This window comes from Pelobates fuscus, chromosome 10 (assembly GCF_036172605.1).
Source record: "Pelobates fuscus isolate aPelFus1 chromosome 10, aPelFus1.pri, whole genome shotgun sequence".
NCBI classification, from domain to species: domain Eukaryota; kingdom Metazoa; phylum Chordata; class Amphibia; order Anura; family Pelobatidae; genus Pelobates; species Pelobates fuscus.
In genome coordinates, this window is record NC_086326.1 from 37,306,219 (window position 1) to 37,325,480 (window position 19,262).

A 19,262-nucleotide genomic window follows, 5' to 3' on the forward strand; every position below is an offset into this window, starting at 1 on the left:
TAGTTTTATTTTCCCCACAGAATTACTTCTCTCTCAACCATCTTGTAGGTCAAGCCTACCTCCTCTGCCTGGTCATGTTGTTCTGGTTTCGTTTTTGCAAAGTTTCTAGACAATGTGACTGGGCTCTTGCACTGTGATTTTAATTATTTTCTCCAGTGCTGTGCATACATGCACATATATACAACAAGGCATGAGTAGACGTCCTCAAAACCTTATGGAGCATTACAAATGAGATCAACGTGAATGAACCCTTGTTGTTTTTTTTTCCATCATGTGTTCCACAATGTGTACACCGCAACGAACTGCACAGCTTTCAATAGGAAGCTGGCAGGTGACTAAAAATCTCAATCCCCAGCAATGCAGAGGATGTCGGGAAGATCTACTGTGACCATATTGTAAATGGTGAGAAGACCAAGTTTGGCTCAAGTGAATCAGAGAACAATGAGATTTCAGAGGTACATATTGCCATAATGCGTTTATGGTTTTTAATGATTTAATAAATTCCCCAATTTTTCAAATATTATTGATTACCCCAGCAGCTCTAAAATATTATTTCCTTAGTACTCTGGAAGCATACACATCCGTTTTATGGATAGTACAGGCTATATTTCTATGAAGGAATCATAGAATCCTGCCCTACATCAGTTTAGATGGCTGTTTTTAGAAGATGCAGCTTTAAACTATAACCTTTTGGTTGCTGACCTCTTCTTTACATTTGCATTTGATATGTATATTTACTGGTTTGTTTTGCTCCAAGAAGCATTTGTAAGGAGTGAACCCACAAAAGGCATTATACCCCTTGTTGGGGCACTCGGCTAGAACGGTTGTAGGTTAACTCTATTTTAAAGAGTTTTTCTACCATGCAAGGACTTATCGGCGTTATTCTAGGGGGTGTGAAGGTGTAGGGAGGGTATGTGTTAAAAGAATCTTGCATCTCTTGCATGAAGCATATATCTGTCTGTGGGTTGTCCTAAACAAGTGATATGCTTAAGTCCAAACCCAATGAGGTGTAGCAAGCCTTCAATGGTCACTTTGCATTTGGCATGTCTTTGGTTGGCAAAAAGCGGAACACTCTTATATCATTACTAATCTAAAGCCAATAAGGAGTGAGATGGCGCACACACATGTGCCACTCAACTGCTACTGATTTTTTTTTATTTTCCAGGTCCTGGTCAGGTGCAAACAGCCCACATTGCCCATGTAAGTGTGTGCTTTGATTTGACTGAATAAATATATATTTTATTTGTTAAATATATTAACCCCCTCCTCCCCTGGTACTTTTTCAGGATGGCTATGACAGATAAATCGACAGGCTGTACCAGAAAGGAGGAAACTCCAATGAGATACCCTCGCAAGTCTAAAAGACCAAAATGAGTGGCTTGTGATATGAAATTACAAGAGAATTAGAGGAAGACGTAGCCAGCCTGTCACCTAAGAGTTCAGGTCAAAGCTCCGTGGAATGACTTAAGGACGAAATAGACACAAGATGTTTAAGTTTCCAAGTTCCAGTCCACTCCACTGAAATATTTCTTTAGAGTGACACAAAGCTTGTCTGACAGAAACACGGTTTAAAGAATGTTGAGCAGACAAATTGGATTCAGAATAATTGTTAAAGCAAACATGGAAAGAATCCTGAAAGTACTTGTAACGTATATAGAGGTACATCATCTTTAACCAGCATGTGAAGGTACTCTTAGTCCATCAACTATGTAGAAGAAAAAAAGCCATAAGCAGCTAGTCACTGTTGGGCTGTCTGTCATCTTCTTTAATGTATTGGTGTCCGTTGTTCAATTAAGACCACTTCAAGCAAGTATGTTAATATGAAGCAGGGCATCAGACTGCCTAGAATTACTCTCAACCCATTACGATAGTGGAGAAACAAAAGCAGTTTGGAGTTCTCTTGGAAGAATTGACTGGTCAACCATTAAAATGGGGGCCAGTTAGTGTGGTTTGGATACACACAACCACTCTTTCACTCAAAGCACCAAACTTATTGATCTGACATGCTTTTAAGTAATAGGTAGTGCTTTTCTGGAGAAAATCTCTTAAGAATAAAGAATGCGGAAGTAACTTATGAAGACACGAAGGCATATGAAGAAGTCATCTGAAAGCATGGGCCTATCACGGAATGTAGAATAGAAGCCAACACTTAAATGTCAACAATACTTTAAATAGGATCTTGATTTAAGGTTTGCTTTTGAGACAACCAATGAAATGGTCTTTAAATGACCAGGTATTTGTTTATCATGGAACAAAGGGTCTTCAACATTGTAACAGACTAAAAGTCTAATAGACATTCTGGCACAGATTGTCAATTTATACTGATTAATGTATTTTCTCAAATGCTTTGGTTTCCAAAGTACTAGAGAAAATATTGGGGGCTGAAGTATACATCTCAATGAATGGCATGGATTATGTGGCCTGCGGAAATGTAGAATGCTATTCTCCACCACTTGGTAGTCTGTATATTGAAGTAAAGTCTGAAACTTTTGTGTTTGTCCTTCAGATAAATCATATGGAAGAGAATCTCCAAATGATGTTAATAACAAGATCATCCACAGTCCTCTTTTGAATTTCTCTAAGTGGGCTAAAACATGCAACATGGTACAGATTTCACATTTTTATGCCCTGAAGAATGTCATTGGCAGAACAACCCACGATATGCTAAGGCCAATACCTGAGTTTGGCCTAGATCTATCCCAAAAGTCTCTATGGGATTTAAGTCTTCCTACAACACAAAGCTCCTGACTGAACCGTTACAGCCTCTGTTACCTGATCAACCTAATTTACACGTAATATTGCGGTACAATTTATATCAGGAAAGTATGTAAAATCCAGACATGTCTAGGCATTTTAAAAATATCCTTAAGTGGTGAGGTTGTATTCAGCCTTTGCACCAGAATTTGGGCCTAAAGTTCATCATGTTTTTGCATTTTTTTCCTGCAAAATGAAGGTGTACGAAGAGGCTTCACTATTTGGATTTCAGGTGATGTGTAACAATTTACACAAGCAAGACTCGTGTTTATCCTAAAATATTTACTTACTTTGCTGTGGACAATAAACAAAAGGTCTCCTCTAAAAGAGCTATATCCAGATAGATCAAGAACCACCATTAATCGTGCCTACTCTCAAGCTGGGTTGCTTCTTCGATGGAATGGACAAATACTACACCTGACCAGATATGTGGAATAACTTTTTGGACCAGTCTACACAAGATTCTGTAAACATACAGCATTTATCCATATTTGGCATATTTTGTGTGTAAATTGTTGCAGTTTAGTAGTTTATACTTCTTGGAAAGCTTTAATTCTTACCCAAGAATTTTATTTTCCATGACCGCTCATTAGACATTCCTCTCGTAATAAACTTTGATATCTGTTTTGTGTCATTTATGTGTCTGAGGCTTTTTTTTTTCATAATGACCCTGCTTGTTTATTGGAAGGGAAAGTCCCATTACAAAGAATGTTGGTCTCTTCCTAATTGTAAGAATCAAGCCCTATTGTTGCATGCTGGCAGAGGATTTACAAGAAAATGAGCTATCAGGTAAGAATTTAATTCCACTACATTTCCAAAATGCCATGCAAAATATGCAAATTGGCAGCTGTTTGTACTCAATTGCATATCTTGTACCGCATTGTGGATGTGTCGTAGAAACAATGTTTCAGAGCTTTTTTTAGGGCTAGGTGTTATCTAATGTATGCTTGTTGCACAGTTAAATTTGTTGAATGGAGAATGATGTCAACATTTTCTAAATCACACCCAGACACTAGACCAGGGGTACCCAAAAGGTAGATCCCCAGAACTAAAACTCGCGTGATGCTTTGCATGCCTTTAGAATGACAAAGCATCATGGAAGCTGTAGTTTTAAAACCCCTACAATTTGTGCACCTCTGCAGTAGACTAATCCATTTTGATTCTAACCCACCTGTGCTTATATGAATATTGCACAGCAGAAGTTCACCTGAAAATATACATGGTGAAACCCTTTAATTTGGTTTCTGTGATGTTTCAGGGCAGTTAACCAAGGACAAATTTAAAAATCCCTACATTTTGTCCTTAAAGGAATGCTCCAAGCACTACAGTGCACTGTAATGTTCATAGTGCCAGGAGTGCCCTGTATCCCTCCAAGTGTTAGTAAAACCAACTTACCTGTGGTACACCAATTGACACCTTCGTAACAGCCTTGCAGCTTTCTGCATGAGCTAAGCTTTCCAGTGCAGGGGACTTTCATTGACGGAGAAAACTCAGCTGAGGCTCTGTCAATGAACTGACTCTGTACAATTGGGCTTAGCTCAGTGGTACCAATGGAAGTTTCTTGCGGAAGCTTTGTGATTCATAGGAGACAACCAGCACCTGATGGCCTTTAGTTAAGTTTTCAAAGTTCTTAAACAGTTTGACTACTTACGCTAGGAGGATGCCAGGACATTCTTGGCACCAGAACTACTATAGTGAGCTATTTCTTTTATGGTTAGGAGTGTTTCTTTAAGCTTAAATGCCTGGCACCTAGACTATTCCAAACTACATTCCAGTGATGACATTTGTATTGACACAACCTCCCTATTAAACTTCCATAGTACATGTACAGTTCAAGCATTCTCTGCCAGTCCATGTGCACACACAGCACTTTGTTGGATGGCTTGTAGCAAAGCTGTCTGGGTTTGGAGTATTGCATGCATTCGTACTCACACCACCAAGATGCTACTTGAAATGTTGTGAGAAGGCAGTATATGCCTGCTCTGTACAGTTACTTGGACTTGTGGATGGGTAAACAGTGCTTCACCAGATAGAATCAGTGCCAGGGGCATAAAGTCAGCCTACCAGAGACATTTGCTAGAAATTAAATAAATGCAGTGGATTTAAAGTATCCAAGAACAGTTTCCTGGTATCTCGTTTTGTCCTGTTCCGATAAGGCACTTGCATGTTGTTGTCCAGGAATAATGGTTTTCTTAATTACATTTTTGGTCTAAATATTCATTTCAGATTAAGGGGCTATCCAAGCTCCATCATTACTACAGTTCACTATAGTCGTAATGGTGCCAGGAGTCCCCAGATGCCAGCCATGGAAGAAGTCAAACTATTTTTGAACAGTTACACTTACCTGGGTGCCTGCAATCAAGCCCACTATTCAGATACAACTAAAGGGCAAGTCTCTTTTGCATTGGTGACATCCATTTAATTACATCCAAATATGGATGGAATTGTTGTATCTAATGCAGAAGAGAAACATCTGCTTTAGCGATATTAAAGGAGGGACGTACTGTTGGCACACTGATCCCAGGTAAGTGTCAAACTGTCTTGAGAACTATTTGACTTCTTACCATGGGACAGTGACGGGAAACTCTTAACATCATGGCATGCTGTAGTTGTGATGTTGCCGAGATTATCCTTTTAAATTCCATCCAATTTGATAACATGGCATGATGTCACTTACCTTACCGGCTGGTGTTTGGCTACACACCACTGTATTTGACAATGCATGTTTTTCACGTCACCATTATCATTCTAAAGATTCTTTGTTTTTTCATTCATTTACGTTGTATGAAGAACTTTTGCAGTAGACAATGATTTTTGCTTAGATTATTTCTTCTCTCCTTTTGCGTTCTCATAGTCTCTCATACCATCCCCTCTTCCCCAAGAATGTATTACTTGGTGAATTGAAAGAATCTAGACCAAAACAGCCAAGCTGTTTTAAAAATAAATAAATCGTATTTTGTAAATTAGATATTTTTGATTTTCTGCTTTCAGTGCACTATATTTCTCTGTTTAGTTAATTGATACACTAGATGGTTATTTACTAAAGTGTAAATTAAAGGAACACATTGGGCACCTTAACAGTAAAATCAAAATGAAGTTGAGATGGTGCAAGGAGGTCACTGGTTCTGGCTTATCTTCAGAAGTTAAACAGTCAACTGTTAACCCCAAAGTCTTCTGTACAATTCCATATAGATCTATCACCTCCACTTCTTCTTGAGTTTGAGGCTTGAAATGGGAAGCTACGAACTGAGTATTGCTGGTAGGTTGAGTGTCAGCTGACACTATGAGCTTATCAGCGGTGCCCAGTCCATGGCTTCCTGTTTCAAGCCTTGCACTTAAATGGATGTGGATGAGGTAGATCTACATGGTGTTGGACATAAGACTTTGGAGTTTAAACCGTTGACTGTCATTTTTATTCATTTTATTAATTATTTAGAAAACAAGATATGTATTTTCTTTCAGTTCATATAATGAAAAATTTCTGGGGGCCGGTGGAGAGATTGAGACAGTAATCCGGGCAATTCAACAAATACATCAGATTGAAGTAATGTTTCATCATTTTTAATATACCAATTGTCATTTTCTTATGAAAGATTATTAAAGTCATCAATAACCAATGTTTCTAGAGTCACCATTTTGGACTTAAATTTGCAGTTCCCTGGTGAATAGTCAAAGGAACACACCAGTCACCATAACAACTTAATTGGAATGATGGGTGATCCCATTGTACAGCACTATGGAATCTGATGGCGCTATATAAATAATAAAATAATAATGGTGCGAGAAGGTCCCTGGCACTAGCTTATCTCCAGAGGTTAAACATTAATGATTTAACTCCAAAGTCTGCTTCCCAACGTAGTTTAGATGTGCCCCTACACATCAGATTGAGTTCGGGTCTTGAAACATGATGCCATAAACTGGGCGCTGCTGGTAGGCTCATAGTGTCAGCTGACATTTGGCCTGGCAGCAGCTTCCAGTTCGTAGCTTCCGGTTTCAAGCCTCGAACTCAATCAGATATGGACGGGCAGCTCTGAAAAGCATTGGACAGAAGTCTTTGGAGTAAAATCATTTATGTTTATCCTCTTCAGATAAGAGGGTGCCAGGGACCTTCTGGCACCATCACAACTTCATTTCAATTAAGTTGTTATGGTGCCCGGTGTATTCCTTTTTAGTATTCGCCAGGGAATTGCACATTTTAGTCCAAAATAGTGACCCTCAAAAGAGATTGTTGACTTCTAGCCTTTCATAAAATGACAATTGGTAAAATAGAAATTATGAAACATTACACATTTAAAGTGCAATGGTACTTTGTAAGGAATGTGATTTAAACGTGACCTTTAAATGTACATATCATTTTACATGTTACATAGTGACCTACTCCTATTACCTACATATTTTGGAGGGTTACCCCCTCATTGGAGCTCCCTATTAGGTGGTTACAGTGGTACAGCTCATGAGCCCTTGACTTGTATCCGGACTCCTGACCTGCACTCTGTTTACTTTATTTCTCCATTTTATGTTACATAAGTAATATTCTGCTTTAAATTATTTTACCGTGATATTTAATGTAAAAAAAAAAAAAAAAAAAAAATTTATTTTCAAAGAGAAATAACCACTTCAGCTTAGTGCAACTGTTATGCGAAGTCTGTTAGTACCATCCATCCTGCCCCTTTAAATTTGGAAGTACCGTACTTTTAAACTGGAGCTATTCCCAGAATGCCAACAATTCCTAGTGATTGACTGAGAGTATGAGACCATGTTAGCCAGGCAATATGTCTGTTGCTTTTCAGGTTAAACATAATCCATATAGATATGGAAAAAGTGTAAATTCAGCTTTACCAAGACATCTGATGAATGGTGCCTTCTCAGAGTACTAGACAGTAACCTGGTTTCAGTGCAATTCCAAACTTTCACAAATAAAGTGGATGGCAGTAGTAGAGATTGGCAGTATGAAGCTGCTCTGAGCTATAGTGTTTTGTTGCTTAAAGTGCCCCTTTAATATTAACTGATCAGTTACTGGAAAGCTGTCCAAGGCATATAGCATACTCTTATGCTCAGGCTATTTCTCAGGAGCTTGTATCGGTAATTCAAAAAAAAACACATTCACAATGAAGCACATTTAAAATTGCAATATTAAAATACAAGTTACCTAAAATTACATTGCTTCTTGGTCTCCCCCATTCTGCAGCATTTGAGTGACAGTCCTCTGATCGCCCTGACAAGTATCTATCGATCATTTTTATTTAAAAAATATATACCTGAGCTTGGAAATACAGTTGAACGTTACATGGACACTGTTTTAGTTTAGTAACTTTAGTTTTTAATGACATTGAAGACAATGGTTTGTATATCTACGTAAAAAAGACTCAAACACTGCAATCTTTTTGTTAATTCAATATGGCAACTTGGGGTCCATTTTAAAGATTTTGAAGAATGAGACCGTTGACCGGGAGTTTAGGTTCATATTAAATGTTCCACATGCAGTAACATTTTTATCTCTGTTCTAGAATACTATTTTCTATTAAATATTAGGGAATAAAAAAAATTGGGGGCAAATACTTGCCAGGCTGTCGAGGTTAATTAGTTTTGTGCAGGCTGCAAGTTGAAGCAAAAGTAAGATAATAGCTCCTCCAGACACTGGCTCACATAATATTTTGGTAAGTGCATTCTAACCATGTGGGTGTTGCTGAGTTTTTCCTGTTTCCTTGTTGTCCCGTCAGTGTGTGTGTGTACACATTGCATTCTGAATTCGAGCCAGTAGAATGTCTGAGTGGAAAAAGTGTGAGGGGGGGAGAGAATCACAAGCTTGGTGTGCCTAGCTCCCCTCTGTGTAAACTTCCTGCCAGCTGACCTGTCACAGGAAAAATGCAATGGATTCCTTGAGCTGCAGCCTCCAGTAAAACCAACAGATTTGGGCTTTGTGTGGGCAGGAGGAAATGTTTAGACTTAACAGGGCTTGTTTTCATGGAAGCAATATTAACTTTTCTCTTTGAATATTTTGCAGTAGAGTTTATGTAAAACAATGTTTTAAAGACTGTGTTTATCCGTGTGATAGGTAGGTGTGTGTGTGTGTGTGTGTGTGTGTGTGTGTGTAATATATATAATCTGTCTCTATCATTCCTCTTAACAGACAGATTAATCTAAGTCTGTGTGCTGATTTACTGGATACCTCTGCTCGAGCCTGACACGACTAACTATGTCTTTAATGTACACTCCACTGAAAGCATGTTTCCATGGCTGTTTTACCAGAGATGTATTTTCACTTGCCAAAGGCTAGTGGTGAATTAAGTTTGAACCCTAACCCTAAGGGGCTAATGTGAATGTATTTCCCCTTTCAATTTGTATTGCAAAACATTTCTCACAACTAGCCAGGGTAGTTAGTGAGAAAAATAGTGTGAACACTTTTAAGCTATGCTCCCAGAATACTTTCATGGTAAAAATCAGAATAATTATGTATGTGTTCATACAGCAAAATATCTACAAGGGGTAATACAAATTTACATTCTTATTTATTTTAATTTTGTATCCTTCCATCTCCATCTCTTTGGTGAAAGATTAAAGGCCGATTGTATCCAGCCCCCAGATGTCATTGATGGGCTTTTTTTTCTACACATATCTTGTAAGTGTATGCAATAAAGCAGTGCATTTTATATTTAAAGTGCTGCACCATGGCTCCCATTTTTTTATCTTTACATGCATCTCTGAATATCTGGAGGATTATCTTGAAAGGTCTCTACCACCTACATTTTGATGAGCTTTATATACCAACTACACTTGTGAGTTCAACCTTGAATCATTAGTATTCTCTTATGTGTATACAGTATTTACACCATCATTGTCCCTTTGTATTATCCCTTGTAGATATTTTGCTGTATGACTTTATATTGAGGTTTTTAGAGGATTCCTTTTTATCTACCAAGTGGTTCTAATTGGAGGGGTAAATACCATTTTCAATTTTGTGTGTGTAACACACGAGCACTGCACTTTTTGTTGAATGTAATTTCAAGTATTCCATATGTGAGCTAGATAACCTTTTGCCAACATTCTGTGGTTTATTTTATGTTTTTATTTTTTCAATGTAAAACCCATGTTTGTGAGCCATATAATGTATTTTGTTAACATCAGGTTGCTAAAATAGCACTTTTCTCTCACCTTGTGTGAATTGAGCATGGAGTGTTTACAGATTGAGTAGAACTGGGGCGTGAACTGAAACTGCACAGATGAAAAATGCTTAATACTGCCGTCAGTGCCAGGAGAAAGTATTGTGTAGGAACATGGGTGCCCTGTGTCTGGGTTGTCGTGCTCCTGCATTACTGTGTGCCTAGTTTTTGTCTGTTCTGTGCTTCCAATTTCCAATCGGTATTCTCAGCACAGACTCCTCCTTGTCTCTGTAGAGACAGGCGCTCTCTGCTTCCCTCAGCTGTCCAGCTGCTGCAATGCGGCAGCTGTAAAATTATAAATGAAAAGCATGGGGAGGAGCGGGTGAAGCAGTCTCGTTAGGACTCTTTCACAGATGTCTCTTCCATCCTTTCCCTAATCATCTTCCTAGCACTACATAGTTCTACCGGCCACACTTTCTCTTCTACCAGTCACATTCCAGTGCCACGTTTTCTTTCAATCTCTCTTCATTCACCTTCTATAGGTTCCAATATTTTACACAAAGATTGGACAAAATGGGGGATACATGAAAAATAAGTCAAATCAAATTGCAAGTGCAGTTGCACAGGTGACTCACACTGTTGATTGGTAGTTTATCAAAATGGCCCAACAATCCACTCATTTCTACAAAGTCTTTAAAAACAATTATAAAAATTGTGCCATAAAATGAAAAATTGCATTGACAGAGGATCAAATGTAAAACTCACAGAGGGTAAGAGGTGGATACTTTCCAGCATTGTTGCTAAATACAATACTGTAATCTCAAAAATGAACAGTAATGGAATCTGAATGTCTGTGACAACGTTGCATAAATTTACATCCTTCAGAAACTGGAATATTTGTCAGGACTAGTGTTTGAATACCACTTGTGTATTCAAATGAAAAAAATAAAATACTCGTAACCTGATGTAGGGAAAACAAATGTGCACACACAGCACTAGAAAATAAAATGTATACCTTAGTACTTTTACCATTTAATCCTCTTAGTGGTGGGTTCTACACAATGTATGCTTGTTATGACTTCATACAAAACTAACATATTAAGTCATTCTACTCTTCATGGCCCAGAACATACTAAGGCAATAAGGGGGCTTTGTGTGCGTTTTATTACCCTAAACCTAATTACTAAAGGTCCAGGGTCACTGAGCAACACACAATAGGTCCAGTCCTGGTGGAAGCAGAAATAAAGCTCTTGTTTTCTTTTTAAAGCTCCCTGGATATACACAGAAGTTTATTAGCTGGGGTGATCAGTTTTTGTGGAGATCTTTCCTGTTCTTTTGTTGTCCAAACATTTATATCGTATAGATGAGCTAACGTATGTCAGATTGAGCTACGTGTATTTTACAAATCAACATCTATCATTGTATGTTAGATTATGTTCTGCAAATTCCTTAAACTTTTGCATTTGCAGTTTGTGACTTATTCATATAAACATGACACATGCTTGGTTTTATTTAACTAAAATAAGTTGTTTTTTTTGCTTTCCAGAGATTCTTATATGGCCAAAGCTGGGCACATTATAACGTTCTCATTTTGTCTCCCATCCAGGGCTGCGCATAAATGGTGAGTTCATCTCTGCATATCCTCAGGTGGTGGTCGTTCGTGTGCCTACGCCATGGGTACAGAGTGACAGTGACATCACAGTCCTGAGACACCTTGAGAAGATGGGATGTCGTCTAATGAATAGGCCACAAGCTATCCTAAACTGCGTTAATAAATTTTGGACATTCCAGGAGTTAGCTGGTCATGGAGTACCTCTCCCAGACACCTTCTCTTATGGTAAGGATCTGTGTGTTTTTTTTGTTTTTTTGGGGGGGTGTTTTTTTTTTTTTTTTTTTTTTTACACCAGTATGTTTGTAGATCGTAGGAGAGGAAGTGGTGGAGATGAACTTCATCTGATACAACACTAAGCTAATCATTTGCTTGTTTAAGATGATGAGGCTTGAAATATCACAACTGAAGTGCTTATGCATCATATTTCACTTAAAACACAAACACTTTAATGAGAATATATATTTTACTCTCCTAGGTGGCCATGAAAACTTTGGAAAAATGATCGATGAGGCAGAAGTCCTTGAGTTTCCTATGGTGGTGAAGAATACCAGAGGTCACAGAGGTGTGTACAACATGTCAGCAATAAATTAGATTAAAGGAACACTATAGTCACCTAAATTACTTTAGCTAAATAAAGCCGTTTTTGTGTATAGATCATTCCCCTGCAATTTCACTGCTCAATTCACTGTCATTTAGGAGTTAAATCACTTTGTTTCTGTTTATGCAGCCCTAGCCACACCTCCCCTGGCTATGAGTGACAGAGCCTGAATGAAAAAAAACTGGTTTCAAACAGATGTAATTTACCTTAAATAATTGTATCTCAATCTCTAAATTGAACTTTAATCACATACAGGAGGCTCTTGCAGGGTCTAGCAAGCTATTATAGCAGGGGATAAAAAAAACTTAATTAAACAGAACTTGCAATAAAGAAAGCCTAAATAGGGCTCTCTTTACAGGAAGTGTTTATGGAAGGCTGTGCAAGTCACATGCAGGGAGGTGTGACTAGGGTTCATAAACAAAGGGATTTAACTGCCTAAATGGCAGAGGATTGAGCAGTGAGGCTGCAGGGGCATGTTCTATACACCAAAACTGCTTCATTAAGCTAAAGGTGTTCAGGTGACTATATTGCCCCTTTAAGAAACGGGGAAAGAGTGCAATTCTGAATATAGCAGTGTTCCCTTGGAATACAAGGTTTTGGCATAGAAGATTGGGTGGAATTTAATAATATCTAGTAAGGAAAAGAGGTGGGTAGATTAACTGCAGTAATCCTATAAAATAGAATAGCTGGGTGAAGTTCTGGTGGTATCTAATGTGGAGTAAGCCAATAAAATCTATTTTGATTGTGCGTTAAATGGTGAAATAAAGTAATTTTCTCAGTAGATTTCAGCATATTTTGGGCAAAATGCGTGTTGTTTTCCAAGTTTAGTCTTTCACTTCGTACTCTTATTTGAACTATTAACATCTTACTATGTCTTACAGGCAAGGCAGTGTTTCTGGCTCGGGATAAACATCATCTGGCAGACCTGAGTCACCTGATTCGTCACGAGGCTCCCTACTTGTTTCAGAAGTACGTGCAAGAGTCTCACGGTCGGGATGTGAGGGTCATCGTTATTGGTGGACGTGTTATTGGCACAATGCTGCGCTGCTCAACTGATGGAAGGATGCAAAGTAACTGCTCACTAGGTAAATATTTATATACTCAGATACTTTTATTGGGAATATTTAGAGTCTTCCTGATTTCCAGTAGAACAAGCGTACACACACCCTTTTTTACTGTTGTTCTTAGCTCACTTTTATTATTTGTTCAATGTGTCCCGAGTAGCATACTGACATGTTTCTTGCATATGTTAACCACTTAAAGATGGAAGCAATTGCACAAATACTGACCAAGACAAAAGTTTGAATTTGAGCTAAATGTCTGTTCAACCACAATTTACCTCTTTCATATTAAGTGCATGCACCCTTATTATTATTATTTATATAGCACCAACAGTATTTACTGTGAATGTCATAATAATGTTGGCTTTTACTGCAATAAAACACACATCTGTGTTAAGTAAAGTCTCAGGAGTACAACAGTACCCCCCCCTGTATCAGGGTTTTATGGTGTTTTGTAAATTTACATGGTTAAATATAGGGATTGCAAATTAAATTCTCTGGACTTGCTGTCTGGGTTGTTAGTCAGGTCTCTCAATATATAATAAAAATCACACAATTATGTAAGAATATTACATAAATATCCACATAGAATTACATTTTGTTTTTTATAGATGGCACAAAAGAAACATAAGCGCTGAAGCGATCCTATTAGCAACAGAAAGCCTAGCTGGAGTAGTGATATTGGATTGCAGTGGGATGGTCGTTGTGCGGATATGAAAAACAGAAGAGAGTCTGATGGTGGAGTATATGCAACTGCCTGGACTGGAATAGATCTGGAGAGGAACTTACATTTAATAAAGTTCCAAAGTAGCTCTAAATAATGTACGTTTCCCTCCACATCTTTGCCAGTCCAGGCAGTTAAATATACTCCATCATTGGACTCTTTCTGTTTTGCATATCTGTTTTACTAATTATAAGTTGGGAGATCTGCCTGACAGTAGTAAACAAATACATCTCAACTGTGCGGGTAATCTAAAAACGATGCCAAATGGAAAAATCCTACTACCAATGAAGCATAAACCATAAACAAGAAAAAAAGAAACTCCTAACACACCGTATATGTAATAAAAATTACATTTAGCTCAAGATATGGAGATATATTTATACTTGTATATGTACTTTGTGTACTATTCTTGAGCTAGAGGATGTATAAATAAAATCCATTTGTCATCACATGTATGGTGTGCTATGGGTTTCTTTTTTTATTTGTTTATGGATCTGCCTGAAATCCCAGGCCATTCCCGGCAGGCAATGATGAAAGTCATGTGATCGCCATGTCATGGCAATTACATGATGCAGTTGGGCATAATTTGCTGCAGGGGGACTGTCTCGATTGTCTCTGGTCCTCCTGAACGGATCTGTCGAGAAAGGGAAGTATCGGTGCTCCTGGTAGAGCCCGATTGTTAGGGTGTGTTATCCTGCCTTAATGGCGTTAAAGCCCTCCTTTTGTATGATTGCATAGTAAGCCCTAACCATGTTACAGGGTCAAAGATGACTCCTTTTCCTCGCATATTTTGGTTATGACTTTTTTTTAGAAATTACTACGATAATATGCCTATGAACAGCTAGTTGTATGTTTTCTAGAAACTACTTCTAAAAATATTATTCAATGAATAATCTCAGCCACGTGTTCACCCTAGCAGAATCTGCATACTTGCAAATGTATTGTTTTATGAAATTAATCGTGGACTCCATACATTAAAAAGGGTATCCTTAAAGATTGTCCCCTCTTATTATTTTGTTCAAGTGTGTTTGGATTTCTGTTCCTGTTTTCAACCAGGTTTTTTTTTTTTTTTTTTTTTTTAACAGGAGGCGTTGGCATGATGTGCACCCTCAGTGAGCAGGGAAAGCAGCTGGCTATACAGGTCTCAAATATCCTGGGAATGGACGTGTGTGGTATTGACCTGCTTACCAAGGAAGATGGCTCTTTCTGTGTTTGTGAGGCCAATGCAAATGTGGGCTTCATTGCTTTTGACAAAGCCTGTAATCTAGATGTGGCTTCCCTGATTGCGGACTATGCTCTGTCGCTCCTTCCAAGCCGTCTGACGAGGCGAATGTCCCTCCTGTCTGTTGTCTCCAGTGCAAGCGAGACCAGTGAACCTGAGCTCCCTGGTGTACCTTCCGGCACTGGTATTGACGGTCAGGGCTCACTTCTCCATCACCACCATAACCACGATGCTGGTGACAGCATGAGTGCAAGCTCCAGCTCTGTGGACAGTGACCCTGACACTGCCACGGAGAGGGAGCTCCTCACTAAGGCATCCATCTTTAACATGAACCAGCTTCTTGCCAGTGAAATCAAGCTCTTGGTGGAGTAGAAGACGGGGTTTAGGGTGGGAGGGAGGGGGACGTCTGTTGGGGTACAGCACGTGTAAATATTGAAGGGCCATTATTGCTGGTGTTGGGGAGAGGGTGGGGTGTTAGGGGTTGGTTGTAGAATGGGAATTGGTTAACTCAGACTCCCTGTTGTGTATAAGACTGCGCCATCGAACTATGAATTTGGGAGGGGGGTATGATAGGAGCAAGGAACCTACTTCCTCCATGTTACAAGGGACATGTGCCTAATATTTAACCTATTTAAAGTGAATATTAGAGAGGGTACTCTTGCATTTATTTAATTTTGGCTATAATGGGCATAACCCATGTTTTCTTTAGTGCCATTACCACTATTTCCCTTATTGCAGAAGCAGATTAAAGACTATTTTGCATGTTCATTTTGCATCTAACCTGCAGTTGCATTTTTTTATTTTATTTATTATAATTTCACTATGGCTACCTGAGTACCTACCTATATACCCCCATCTTCTGTTAAGTTGCGCTGTTATGCATTAAGTGCATAGATTGTCCCATGTAAATTGGAGTCTAGAAGCTGGTTCCCTGTTAAGGAGGATGTTCAGTATTTAGGGGTGGATATCTGTTTTGACCTCCTCATCTTTATAGAAATGCAGACGCATGACCATGGAGTAAGAGATTTTACATGCTGGGGTGACACAAATACCTTACCTGTATTTCTCCTGTACACTGCATGTGTATGTAATATCCTTCTATGTATTACTGCAAAAGTTTCCTACTCATTTTATGGTGCACATAAGAATTAGAGACTGTCTCTAGTACAACCTGAAAGTGATATTTCCAGGTTCCTCAAAAACCACCAGACGGGTTAGTATCTAATATTGGTGTGCGCCCTCATTGCAGGCGAAGTCCTGACTAGTCACAGACATATACGGTAACCCCAGGTGCAGTATGGGTGTTGCAATATATTGACTCCTTCTGGCCCAGAGACACTTGACATGTTATCCCATACAAGACACAATCACTGATTTGTTCACAATCTTTAAAATTAACAGTATTATCTTATTTAAAGACCTCTAGTTTACATTGTGAGCAATGGATTTGTCTGCTTCCTTTGCTGATTTGGGAAATACTGACATTTTGGCTGTAACCTCAGGCTGGCTTAATGTGGTCTTGGCCTGTCAATTGGAGGGGGTTGGGTGGAGTAGACACTGTTCTGTATGGGATAACATGAACCATGTTTGACCTATTACCCTTCTAGTTAATAACCAGACCCTGTTCTCTTGTGCCTAACTTGCCAGCCCCACTTATGTTCTGCACCTGATACTCCCTACACTGCGTCTGTACCGAAAGCAGCCTTATCCCCCTGGAATCTCCTTCTGCACATTTCCCAATGTCCTCTGTGATATATGTATATAGATATATATCTATATATATGTATCACAAGGTTTGTTTAGTTTACTGTGGCTCCTTTCCTGCCTGGCGCAAAATCTTATCATGTGTTTGGCTGTGAATGGAGTTTACACTCCTGATATGCCCTCCTTCCTTAACCCAGCCACTAATGGGGTGTTGTGCCTGATGGCCTCTGTCAGTGGAAGGGTTAATAGCAGTGTTAAACAATGCTGTTTTTATTGCCTTTTGAAAGTGTACATTTGTTTTCTTTTTAAACCCATATTGCTGCTTTTTTTATTCTTATACATGTTTTGCTGGATGGAGGGGTTTTGATAGGGGGAGTTATAAGTTTATTGTTGACAGCCGCCCCTTGATCCTGGACCTCTGTAGGGCACAGGGTATTGCTGCTGTATATTTTCTGGATGGGCATGCAGCATATGAAAGTCTTAATGGGTGCTATCCCAATGAGCATTCTTTATCTGGGTGGTAACTGGGCAGTGTCTGTTCGGTGCACCACATTCTCGAGGTGTGCGTTTGCACAAAGATTGATTTAGAACATGGTTTATCTTGCTCTAATTCTGTCTTTGTGCGTGAGTAATGGCCAATCCCAGAGTCTGTCTATTCCTTTCTTCATTCTGGGGAGAATGATGGGGCCCCAATCTTAAACCCTCCTTTGCATGGTAGGTATGAAAATAGAGACGGTGAGTCTCTTCTGGCATGCTAGCACAGAACACCTGTGCAAGAAATGTTTGCAGAGGATCTTTTTCCTTCAATCGTTACAGTTCTACCTCCTCCTAAATCAAAGTGCCCTCCAGGTCTGAGCCAGATTTGCTTTTTATTGCACAGATATAAAAGGGGAAACGATGAAAGTTTAATGGGGTCCTCCTGTCTGTTACATTCCTACCTCCACCCCTTCTCCTCCCTGATCTGTAAATAGCATATAACAGACCCTTACACACTACAGAAGGAACTGGATCTTCTCCCTCCACTTTGCTCCTCCATCACAGCTTTAACAGTTTTTTTTTTTTGTTTTTTTTATTTGTAATTTCTTTTTTAAGTCTTATTTAAGCCAACAGCCAAAAAAATATAAAAAATGAAAGAAAAAAAAAAGAGCTGGAATGTAATAAATTGTCATTGAAATGAAAGGTACCTGCATTTTTTTTTTTCTCTGCCGTCTTATTAATGCATTGCTGTTTCAGAGTTTGCTGCTTCAACTGGCATAAATGGTAACAAAGTCAAAAAACAATCAAAATTAACTGCCATAAGTCAGTGCAACATCATAAGGGCTTTTTTTTTGCCAGAAGTGAGAGCTTTTTGAGACAGTACAAATGGCATTACCTAGATATATTTAGCATTTAAAATGGAAGTGTTTAGGAAAAGTTATTTGTTCTTCATTCTTTCTCTCTCTTTTCTGGAGTTATGTATAAAGTGTCAAAAAGGACACATACAAGAAATTTTAATGACACTTGCAACTGACTTTTGATTGGAAATCAATCTAAGCATATTTTTTTAAGTACTTTAACAATGCCAACAACAATCAGGTTTGTTTATGGAGGTGTTATTTCATTTATATGGAGTTATAGAATAAGGCTTCTAAATTTAATTTTTGTAGTAAGTAATCAAAAGTCAAGTTCAGGTGGTTGAACTGGATTCATCCGCTAGATAATCTGTATTGCCATTGCCATTTTTCTTCTTTTATTTGCAGACTTTTTGTAAACTCCACCAACCTGCTTTCTTTTTTCATAACATTATTCAGCAATCCAATTTGTATGTTCTTTTAGCAAACAACCTGATATTACAGGGTAGGCTGTATTTGGTTGGGTTTTACTAAAATAAAAGAACGAACAAACAATTAACCACTTAATTGAACCATAACCAACACAGCCTTTAGTGAGATCATGGTGATTGTGTAACATGTTAAAATTGGAAGCTCACTTCAAAGATTGGGTACTTTGTTAACTTGAGAGAATAAAAACACACTCGCACACTTTCTCCCCCCGGTATAGGGATACCTCATTATTGAATTTGAGTGTTTCAATCAGACCCATTTCCATAAGCTTATAAAATCCAAGCACCTTGGCATGCAGTCTGTGTTTACAATCATTTGTGACAAAAATGGGTTGTTCTGAAGAGCGCGGTGAATTCAAGCATGGTACTGAGGATGCCACAGTTTCAATACGTTTGTGAAATTTCATCCCTGCTAGATATTTCACTGTCAACTGTAAGTGGTATTGGAAAGTAGATGCGTTTAGGAACAGCAGCAACTCTGCCATGAAGCGGAAAGCCACGTAAGTTACAGCAACTTACAGACCAACTATATGCAATGTCATAAAAGTACCCGTTGGTGTAATGGGCAGGTGTCCCAATACATTTGTGTGTGTGTGTGTGTGTGTGTGTATATATATATATATATATATATATATATATATATATAATATATTTATTATTATACG

The 19,262-nt window shown here is 38.5% G+C and overlaps 1 protein-coding gene across 2 annotated transcripts in view; it reads left to right on the plus strand.

The window, feature by feature from the left end:
• The window catches only part of RIMKLB (ribosomal modification protein rimK like family member B), a 33,771-nt gene extending 15,710 nt beyond the window's left edge, over positions 1-18,061 (plus strand). For both annotated transcript variants that reach the window (XM_063434594.1, XM_063434593.1), the window contains exons 4-7: positions 11,461-11,691; positions 11,942-12,028; positions 12,946-13,149; positions 14,935-18,061. In XM_063434594.1, the coding sequence (XP_063290664.1) occupies positions 11,461-11,691; positions 11,942-12,028; positions 12,946-13,149; positions 14,935-15,443 (1,031 nt within the window). In that variant the 3' untranslated portion in view covers positions 15,444-18,061. The remainder of the gene's footprint in view (positions 1-11,460; positions 11,692-11,941; positions 12,029-12,945; positions 13,150-14,934) is intronic.
• The last annotated feature ends 1,201 nt before the right edge of the window (positions 18,062-19,262 follow it).